This window comes from Littorina saxatilis, linkage group LG10 (assembly GCF_037325665.1).
Source record: "Littorina saxatilis isolate snail1 linkage group LG10, US_GU_Lsax_2.0, whole genome shotgun sequence".
NCBI classification, from domain to species: Eukaryota; Metazoa; Mollusca; class Gastropoda; order Littorinimorpha; family Littorinidae; genus Littorina; species Littorina saxatilis.
Genome location: NC_090254.1, coordinates 24,195,530 through 24,206,445, shown reverse-complemented (window position 1 = coordinate 24,206,445; position 10,916 = coordinate 24,195,530). Strand labels below are relative to the sequence as shown.

The window sequence follows — 10,916 nt, the reverse complement described above, 5'->3', positions numbered from 1 at the left end:
GACAAAAAACAAAAAACAAAAAACGAAAAAAGAAAATTACTTCAGTTGGATTATGAAACCATTTGTAAATGTCAGCCATGGTATGTAACCCGAGCCATTTGTGTCTTCCTTGTTAAAACTTGTTTTTCGACACTTCGTGGTGGTATTAAATATAGAATCAAGAAATGGATACAATACTTGACAAGCACTTCCCCCAAGTCCTTTTTATATTTAGTCAAGTTTTGACTAAATGTTTTAACGTAGAGGGGGGAATCGAGACGAGGGTTGTGGTGTATGTGTGTGTGTCTGTCTGTCTGTGTGTGTGTGTAGAGCGATTCAGACCAAACTACTGGACCGATCTTTATGAAATTTGACATGAGAGTTCCTGGGAATGATATCCCCGGATGTTTTTTTATTTTTTTCGATAAATACCTTTGATGACGTCATATCCGGCTTTTTGTAAAAGTTGAGGCGGCACTGTCACACCCTCATTTTTCAATCAAATTGATTGAAATTTTGGCCAAGCAATCTTCGACGAAGGCCGGACTTCGGTATTGCATTTCAGCTTGGTGGCTTAAAAATTAATTAATGTTTTTAAAACGATCCAAATTTACGTTTATCTTATTCTTCATCATTTTCTGATTCCAAAAACATAAATATGTTATATTCGGATTAAAACCAAGCTCTGAAAATTAAAAATATAAAAATTATTATTAAAATAAAATTTCCGAAATCGATTTAAAAACAGTTTCATCTTATTCCTTGTGGGTTCCTGATTCCAAAAACATATAGATGTGATATGTTTGGATTAAAAACACGCTCAGAAAGTTAAAAAGAATAGAGATAAAGAAAAGCGTGCTATCCTTCTCAGCGCAACTACTACCCCGCTCTTCTTGTCAATTTCACTGCCTGTGCATCGAGCGGTGGACTGACGATGCTACGAGTATACGCTCTTGCTGTAAAAATGCAGTGAGTTCAGTTTCATTCTGTTAGTTCGACAGCTTGACTAAATGTTGTAATTTCGCCTTACGCGACTTGTTTAAAATTCAGTCAAACATTGACTTAATGATCTAAGACCTTCCTCGTGTGTGTTGTCATCTTTTCAACTCCCAAAACGAACTCTGTAACTCTAGGCTCAATTTCAAATCTGTATCTCTAGGAATAGCGCATGAAATACTCAGGGTCGAAAGGTAGGACGAAAATTAGGACTGGCGCCAAAAGGTGTCACAATGAGAATTACAGTCTGTGATTCCTCGGGCAAATCGGGCAAGTTTTTTGTTGTTGGTTTATATGGTGTCATACACGCGTGAATACTACCCAATATTGACTGACTGTGTGATGATATCTTCTGCTATGGTCTGTTAAGACAGTGATATCAAAATCGAGACCGGAGGTCGAGATTTTGATATCACTGTCGAAACAGACCAATAGCAGAAGATATCATCACACAGTCAGTCAATGTTAGATATATTGCTAATTCTCTGGACATTTTGTATTTACTGTAAAGAAATTACAAAAGTATTTGTCTCAGTTTTGGCTGTTCCATATCCCTCCCTCTGATTATTATTTCTTTTTGTTCACTCTTTTCTTGTACTTTTCAGTATTTTAAAATGTCTTTCCTTTCAAAAAGTCTTTTGTCACTTGCTCAACTAAATTCTGGGAAAATTACATTTTCATATATATTTGTTTGTTTTTAAATTTAGGTGTTTTAGTTTTTGAAGTGGGGAAGCAATAAAGAGGCATGTCGTCGATATCACTTTTGCACTGAGCTCAGTTTTGCCCAATTGACCAATGGAAATCCACGTAACATATGAAATAGCAATATAGGGAGTTAAAAACCGTTTACTATTCTTCTCCTATTCACGTTTAAAAAATACACTTTAAGGCTGTGCGAATTTTTTATTTTTTTATCAACCTTAGTTAAGGCTATAGGCAATTAGTGAGAAGTTTATAGATTTTTTTTTAAACATAATAATTTGAAAAAGCAACGAGTGTAAGTCTGATATGACACAGCTTTCGCTCACAAGTCAATATTAAAAATAAAATCGAGCATATATCTGATATGACACAGCAAGCTATTCAGTATTCTCTTTGCATCCACTTTGACACAATCTACAAACTGTATGCGCTCTGCGTGGAGTGGGATTTTTTTCAGAATTTTTAAGAAGGTTTACAAAGGTACGTGTCACTTACGAAATTAATTCAACAGAAAATCCCACTCTGTGCAGGAGGCAGCCAAACTGTTCATTTGTGGCGTATGTTTACGTTGAAAGATGCTAGTATCCCGTGTACAAGCATGGTCATGGACATCGTGGACTACAGGATTGCTTACATGAGAAGGACTGTGGCTTCACACTGTGTTGTCATCATGCATCACGCGACTCATGTCTTGTGTGTTTGTAACTGTGTTAAAAGCCATGACATCGTGTTGGGTGGGATCTACTTGTTCTCTGCTTGACAAAATAATGAGTCCCACCTTGAACTGTCTTGCTGCTTGAGTGTCTGTTAATGTAAAGTCAACCTTTTACTGTTGTGTCGTCAGCGAGAGAGAGAGAGAGAGAGAGAGAGAGAGAGAGAGAGAGAGAGAGAGAGAGAGAGAGAGAGAGAGAGAGAGAAAGAGAGAGAGAGACAATGACAATGACAATGACAAATCTTAATGTTTCGAGGGTGACAAGAATAAGCATAGATATGCTTTTTTGCATCTGGCCCTAGCCCTAAAGAGGGACTAAACTATTCTCTCTCTTTCTCTAGTCATAGTTATAGTAAAATTTACTATAACTATGACTAGAGAAAGGGAGAGAGAGAGAGAGAGAGAGAGAGAGGGAGGGAGGGAGGGGATAGAGAGTGTGTGTGTGTGTGGGGGGGGGGTAGAGAGAGGATATGTCTACCTCTTCGTGTGTGTGTGTGTGTGTGTGTGTGTGTGTGTGTTTTGGTGCTGGATGTGTGTGTGCTGGATGTGTGTGTGTGCCTGTCTGTGCATATGAATTGTCTGTCTCTTTGTCCGTTTGTGCCTGTGTTTTTTTTTTAATTTTCCTTTTGTGCTCCCACCTGCAATTATCCATCTAACTCCAACTCATCCGACTCCATTTTGCAACCCCCCACCCGCACTCTCACCCCCCAAAATAAATTTAGCATTATGCTTTTATGGAATTTTCACATAGTTTGGGGTCAACATCAGCATACAGCTAATTTATTTTCAGAGTCAGATATTCTGTTGTCTGCTCTCGGAAAGTTTATGGTGGACAAGCGCGGCCATCGATTTTTTGTCTCAAAAACAGGCACGGAAAATCGTCGGTTAACGCACTGTCGGTCGCAGCTTGAAGTCATCATGAGTTGGAGCTTTTTCGTGCATTTTTTTGTTAGATTTACGCGTGTGTGGGGGTTTTTCAAACTATAGACGCAGTAACAAATCCTGACAATCAAGATCTTTGGCAGAATATCAGTAACAAAAATTACGTCAACTAGAGTAGCCAGCAAAGAAAAAGCAGTGTCTCCTTACACATAACGCAGCGACCTACATTTCTTCATCTAGCGGCAGTTTTACGGAGCCCCGTCTCAACATGCACGACTCAGCTCTGCGACCTACGCCAGTTCAGGTTGCGTTGAGTTGAAGTATATGCGACAAGGGAATCAGAAATAACACAGGAATTGCATCTGGCTTAACTTGAATGAAAGTTGCACTAAGAACGACAAAGAACCGCGACTGGTCAAATATTGTAGTTTTCTATCATGCTGGATAAAATTGCATCACTAAGAAACTCTGTCCAGAAAAAAAGATGAACGAAACTAAAGGAACAAATGCATAGAACACAAATACAAACTGGAATATATAAAGCGGCCAGCGAAGGCAAAGGTATGGAAAGCTGCATTTGGTCGAAAAGACACGGGAAAAAATAAAAGCATAAGCCTGGGCGAATCGCATTGGATAATACATGTACAGCCAACGCAGCAGCGACTGCGTACACAAGTACGTGTGTTGCGTAAAATAGCCATGCGTCGTATGAACGCAAATACGCCGTGGCGTCAAGCAGGCGTGGTACGTAAATATGGGAGATGGCAACAGCATGCAGGAATATATATTATACTCAACATAGGTGACGAATGTGTTAACATGAAGTGTGATAAACAGGCATAATCATGCAACACCAAAAGCAGTAACATTTTCACGAAAAAAGTAACACATAGCACTTGGAGCTTTAAAGTGCAAACAATAAACTATAACAGAGCATACACCAATTAACTAGGAACAAATATACATATACGATACAATTACACGTACATATACGCACTACAAACACACACAAACACATTCGTGTACACACACACACACACACACACACACACACACAAACACACAAACACACACACACACACACACACACACACACAACATCTCCCCCCCACCCCCCACCCCCAACACCCCACCCCTCACACACACACAGGGTACTCACTCTGCTGGGATCGGCGACGAGGAGGGGGGCGGAAAACTCTCCAGGGAGTCGACTCCAGCGTGAACCACTGTCCGAAAGACTTCAGTTTAGCTCTGCACACACCAGAATATCTTCATATTACATGAGGTTTATTGCTTTTAAAGGAACAGTCGGTCCCGCCCGTCCAAACGACTCTGCTCACTGTCTCAGATGTGGTCAGGCTTTTACGTGGGGTAAGGGAATCCTTCCTCTTGGACACATACGAGTCCTCGAGGACTGGGTGGCCGAGTGGTAACGCACTTGCGCTCGGAAGCGAGAGGTTGCGAGTTCGACCCTGGGTCAGGGCGTTAGCAATTTTCTCCCCCCATTCCTAACCTAGGTGGTGGGTTCAAGTGCTAGTCTTTCGGATGAGACGAAAAACCGAGGTCCCTTCGTGTACACTACATTGGGGTGTGCACGTTAAAGATCCCACGATTGACAAAAGGGTCTTTCCTGGAAAAATTGTATAGGCATAGATAAAAATGTCCACCAAAATACCCGTGTGACTTGGAATAATAGGCCGTGAAAAGTAGTATATGCGCCGAAATGGCTGCGATCTGCTGGCCGATGTGAATGCGTGATGTATTGTGTAAAAAAATTCCATCTCACACGGCATAAATAAATCCCTGCGCCTTGAATATGTGCGCGATATAAATTGCATAAAATAAAAATAAAAAAATAAAAAAACAAGAAATTCCTCCGAGGTAGGAAAAACACCCCCGTCCTTAGCATTCTCACTGCCACCAACTGAGCAGGCACTGCTAACAAGTGTGGTTATTTCCCTTTGACCATTAATATGTCCCTCTATAAGTCCTTGTAGAATCTTAATCCACCAATAACTCCCTAACCGTGTGTTTGACTGGTCCCAATTTGTGTAAGGACCGTCTCAGGAATGTATAGAACCGAGTTTGTTCACCAAGTTTGGTGACGATCGGACCGTTCATTCTTGAGATCTATATGCGAACACAAACAAATAAACAAACAAACACATCGAGCGAAACCTATACACACCCCTATACCTATACCTGATTGATACCAGACTCAACAGCCTGGCTGCTCTCTGTGTCTATTAGAATTTTGTTTTTAATAAATCATTTAAAAAGTCATAAGGATCGTGTCTTTAACTGATTGTTAAAGGTACCATCTTTCTCATGTAACGCGTCATGTCAGTCATCCCAGATCTGTATACTGTGTGTGTGTGTGTGTGTGTGTGTGTGTGTGTGTGTGTGTGTGTGTGTGTGTGTGTGTGAGTGTGTGTGTGTGTGTGTGTGTGAGTGTACGTTGACAATGTGTGCGCGCGTGTGTGCGTGTGTGTGTGTGCGTGTGTGAGTGTGTGTGTGTGTGTGTGTGTGTGTGTGTGTGTGTGTGTGTGTGTGTGTGTGTGTGTGAGAGAGTGTGTGTGTGTACGTTGACAATGTGTGTGTGTGTGTGTGTGTGTGTGTGTGTGTGTGTTTTGTGTGTACGTTGACAATGTGTGTGTGTGTGTGTGTGTGTGCGTGTGTGTGTGTGTGTGTGTGTGTGTGAGTGTGTGTGTGTGTGTGTGTGTGTGTGTACGTTGACCAATGTACGCCCAGTTTGCTTAGTTCCTTGGTTCTTGTTGTTTTGTTTTATCTCAGTTATATGTATTGCTGTGTATGCTTGTTTAATTTGTGCTAGTTTATTTTATAATGAATTGGTAAAGCTCCTGGAGCCAATTGATGGGACTTGCGCTATGGAAAAGTTATTTATTATTATTTGTGGCGTCTGTGTGTGTGTGTGTCTGTGAGAGAGAGAAAGAGAGAGAGAGAGAGAGAGAGAGAGAGAGAGAGAGAGAGAGAGAGAGAGAGAAAGAGAGAGACGATTTGTCCTTCGCGGGGGGTACGCAGTACGCAGTGCCTGGGCAATGCACTTAATTATTATTATTATCTGTCCATCTTGCCACTTGTACACATACGAAAACTTCAACGGCCTGCAGGTCACTTCCCGTGCAGAGTGTGATTGGTGTTCTGAATGACATTTCGCAGATTGACTATGGTGTCAAGGTAATGATCAGCAGCAGATTCCCACTCCAGAGCAAGATTGGTAATTTTTCAGTTCATGTTTCCCCATTTACATTCAATAAGTTACAATTCCGCTCATCCGTGGTATTGTATAGTAGTATCTCGTCTCGACAGGGTCAACGAACATGATGACGTACAGTGGACACCTCCCCAATCCATTTTAAGACACACACACCCCCCCCCCCCCCCCCCCCATGTAAGACCTCCTCCCTTGTAATACCTTACTTCTTCAGCATTTCTGTTCATAACCTCTTTAAATAATCTCCATTTAAAGACTCCCTCCCTAGCTTTTAGACCTGATTTTCTCAAATGTTTAGAGGTCTTAATAGGGGGGTTCCACTGTACAGTCGAACCCCCCCCCCCCCCCCCTTTTAAGACCCCCCAATTTAAGACTTTTTTGAATTTCCTATTCATGTCCTCTGTAAATTTACCTCCATTTCAGGACTCCCTCCCTTTTAAAACCTAATTTTCTAAACAAAAAAAACAAACAAAAAAATGTCATGGTCTTAATTGGGGGGGTTCCACTGTACTCAAAATCTAAAAGTCAAAACTTACACAAATTTAATAGCCGTGGTGGAGCTCATGGTCTTCTCGTCAGGGTACCAGAGGAAGGCGGCCCCGTGCCGGGCCGATGGCGTGAATCCCGTCAAACGGCCGTCGAAGGGGAACTGAGTCTTGAGCAACTCCAGCATTCTCTCCTCGAAGCTGCCAACAGTGTCTTCACCCTTGGAGTACATGTTGCACTTCATGGAGCCCGCGCCTCCAGCGTACCGCGGGAACACCTGAAAGGGGAGTTCTAGTTAAAGGTGGGGAGAAAATCAGAGGTGTTCAGGGCTGAGATGCACGAACCGAAAGTGGGTGCCACCCAAATGGGAGAGAACAAACCACGTGATCTGATTCGTTGAAATTACAACAAATCTCGGTTTCAACGAATCCGACCGTGCGGGTGGCTCCTGTTCGGGTGGTAACTTTGTCGTGCACCTCGGCCCTGATGAAAATGATATAAATAAATATTTAATTTATGTATGATAAAATCATATACATGTATGCATTTGAGCCTCTGTGTGTGTGTGTGTGTGTGTGTGTGTGTGTGTGTGTGTGTGTGTGTGTGTGTGTGTGTGTAAGTGTGAATGTGTGTACGTGTGTGTGTACGTGTGTGTGTGTGTGTGTGTGTGTGTGTCTGTGTCTGTGTCTGTGTGCGTGTGTGTGTGTGTGGGGGGGTGCTTGTGTGTTTGTGTTTGTGTCTTTGTGTTGGTGGGTACCGATTTCTTTTGTTTTTTCAACTTTGTTTTCACCCACAGTCGCCGTGTTGTTTAGATTTTGAAGAGTAAAGAAGAAAATTTCTAGTCAATCGGGGGCCCGGTAGCTCAGTTGGTAGAGCACTTGCTTAGTAATCCTAGAATCGCAGGTTTGAATCCGGGCCTGGACGGACACCTTGGTCAACTGTATGTGCAGACTCAGAGACGGTATCCATGTTCCACCCCCGAGTCACCACTGTGGCACGTAAAAGACCTCGGTCATTCTGCCATCAGTGCAGGTGGCTGATTACACCGAAACACGCACACACCTGGGTAGCGCGACTCTGTTGCTGCTAGCTTTCCACTGGGAGGAAGCGACCCGAATTTCCCAGCGATGGGACAATAAAGTAATGAAAATGAAAATAAAATTGAAATCCTACCTGCCAAACCCCCAGGTGAGTGACAGCGGCGGGACCTCCGTACGCGGATTGGGTGGCTCCCCCTCCCCACATCTCGTTTTGTGCAGCGTTTCCCGCCGGCGGGGGTGCACCATTATTCAGGGGCTCGGCCCACAGAGCGAAGTCCGTGAAATTGAAAAACTTGAAGGCCTCGTAATGCGGCAAGATGGATACTGAAAGTTAGAGAGAAAAAAAACAAGTCTTGTTAAGCGATATATATCAAAACATTTAGTCAATCTGTCGGCCTGAAACTTTCAGGAAAAAACACTGAAAACCCGGGAGCAGTCATCAACAATATTAAGGGGGCAAAACATTTATAGTCTAAACAATTTAAAATGTCTGGAAGAATGTGGTTGCAAAGTCCCATGACAATCTATCCTGTAGTTTTCTCGAATAGCTCTACACACGCGCACACACACACACACACACACACACACACACACACACACACACACACACACACACACACACACATACACACACACACATACACCCACACACACACACCCACACACACACACACACACACACACACACACGCACGCACACGCATACAACACCACCCTCGTCTCGTTGTTCGGTGTGTCTGAAAACACTTTGTCAAAACTTGATTAAATGTAAAAAAAAAAGACAAAAAAAGACAAGATTGTTAAAAGGGATTGCGAATGGAGGAGTAGGAGAAGGGCACCGAATATGGACCTCAGGACCGAGGGGCACGAAGCGAAAGAGAAAACGGGAGAGAACAAACCGTGGCTTCTGGTTTGTTAAAATCACAACAAATCTCAATTTCAACCACGGGCACGTTATAACTCTGTATTCTTTTGTGCTCATTCTCTTCATTTTCTTTTTCTGTCAACTCTTCGTTTTAGCTTATTGTTTTTGTAACTGTGGTTATTGATTTTTTTCCTAAATACAGAGCTGCGACCATAAAATTGAAGAACATTGAACAGAAAAAGACACGTACGCAAAAAAACAAGATTGCACACGTGTAGAAAGTGTTCATGGATATAGATTTCTTGATTGATACCAGTAGTTGTAGTTTGATAATAAATGTCTGTGATAAGTGACTGAGTTCTTTGTTCAAGTGTTTTGTTTGTGTCATTGTAAATACGGTCTCTTGCGCAGACAATACGCACGAGTCGTGAGGGTCCTGTGGCTGGGATGTGCTCTCCCGTTTAACACTACGATGTGCCGATCGAGTCTGAAGAAGTGTTAAACAGGAGAGCATACCCCAGCCATGTCTCACCACTAAACACAGAACCTCGACCATGATAATCATTATCAACAAAACAGACTCAAAAGAACACATGACACGCGAGTGCCCAACACCGGCTTGTTACGACTTGATGAAAACCAGAAAGTTTTCGTGTATTACAATTAATAAATCCCGCTCAGGTGCGTATCTGGGGCCAAGAAGACAAATGGGGAATGTGAAGAGTTATGGGGGTGTGTTTGTGAGTTTGCCAAACGGAAATGTCCATCGTGACAAATCTGACATACGACGAAGAACTTTATGACACCGAGAAAGAAAGACAGGTGGACGTTAGAGGTCAGAGAAGGGGAGGGGGGGTAGGAAAGGAGAGGGAAATGGACGAGAGAGGAAGAGATGAAAGAGAGAGCAAAGACAGAAGAAGAACCCTTGGAATATGAGGGGGGGGGTCAAGAAATAGGGAGATGAGGACGGGGGGAGTGGGATAAAAGAAAGAAGGGGAGATATAAAAGAGAGGACGTGGACAGGAATATAACTGGACTAGAAGAATTTTTCATTTTTTTCATTTTTCATTTTCATTTTCATTACTTTATTGTCCCATCGCTGGGAAATTCGGGTCGCTTCCTCCCAGTGGAAAGCTAGCAGCAACGGAGTCGCGCTACCCAGGTGTCTGCGTGTTTAGGTGTATTCAGCCACCTGCACTTATGGCAGAATGACCAAGGTCTTTTACGTGCCATTGTGATGACACGGGGGTGGGACATGGCTTCCGTCTCTGGGTCTGCACATAAAGTTGACCCGTGTCCGTCCCGGCCCGAATTCGAACCTGCGACCTTCCGATCACAAGTCCAGTGCTCTACCAACTGAGCTACAGGTAGAGCGAGCAGAGACTGACTGAATAAACGACTATTGAAGTTGTAACGTCTTTTTTGGACCAGCTAGCCTATAACAGAGAGGATTCAAGTGGAAAGAAAGACAAAACAAACAAACAGACACAAAAATGTCAGACAGAGGAAAACTCGTTAAAATGAACAACAGACGACAACGAATTTTTTTTTTTTAAGTCAACAGAAGCTTCATAAAGACAGATAAAAATACAGACAAAGACGGAGACAAGGACACTGAAACAGAGAAACAGAAACAATAACAAAGAGATAAAACACAAGTGGATGGGATTGACGGAAAGCAAACAGATACAAAGACAATGGGATACTGTGCTAAATGACGCACAATAAATGTCTCTTTGGGGGAATAACCCTGACGTAAAAAAAAGTTTTGTCTGAAGCTTTGCTCGCAAGACGTCTAATAAAATTGTCACAGGAGAGGAACCACGCTTCACGTTTTTCCTCAAGAACGTACAGTTAAATGTAAATGAAGAAGAAACGCGCTGAGCTCACAGCAAATAGAGTGAATAATTATGCTGATTGACCTTAATTATGCGACAGAATGTTGTCAGTTCTGGGAAGGCGGATTAGGGTAAGAGGGGTGGGGGTGATACATTTTAATATAAATTGAGAAGAATTCTC

The 10,916-nt window shown here is 42.6% G+C and overlaps 1 protein-coding gene across 1 annotated transcript in view; it reads right to left on the bottom strand.

Moving 5' to 3' along the window:
* The window catches only part of LOC138977817 (uncharacterized), a 24,173-nt gene extending 14,720 nt beyond the window's left edge, over positions 1 to 9,453 (bottom strand). Inside the window, exons 1-4 of the mRNA XM_070350425.1 lie at positions 9,414 to 9,453; positions 8,166 to 8,356; positions 7,043 to 7,269; positions 4,431 to 4,522 (exon numbers count right to left, since the gene is read on the bottom strand). Coding sequence (XP_070206526.1) covers positions 4,431 to 4,522; positions 7,043 to 7,269; positions 8,166 to 8,356; positions 9,414 to 9,453 — 550 coding nt within the window. The remainder of the gene's footprint in view (positions 1 to 4,430; positions 4,523 to 7,042; positions 7,270 to 8,165; positions 8,357 to 9,413) is intronic.
* Positions 9,454 to 10,916: the final 1,463 nt, after the last annotated feature.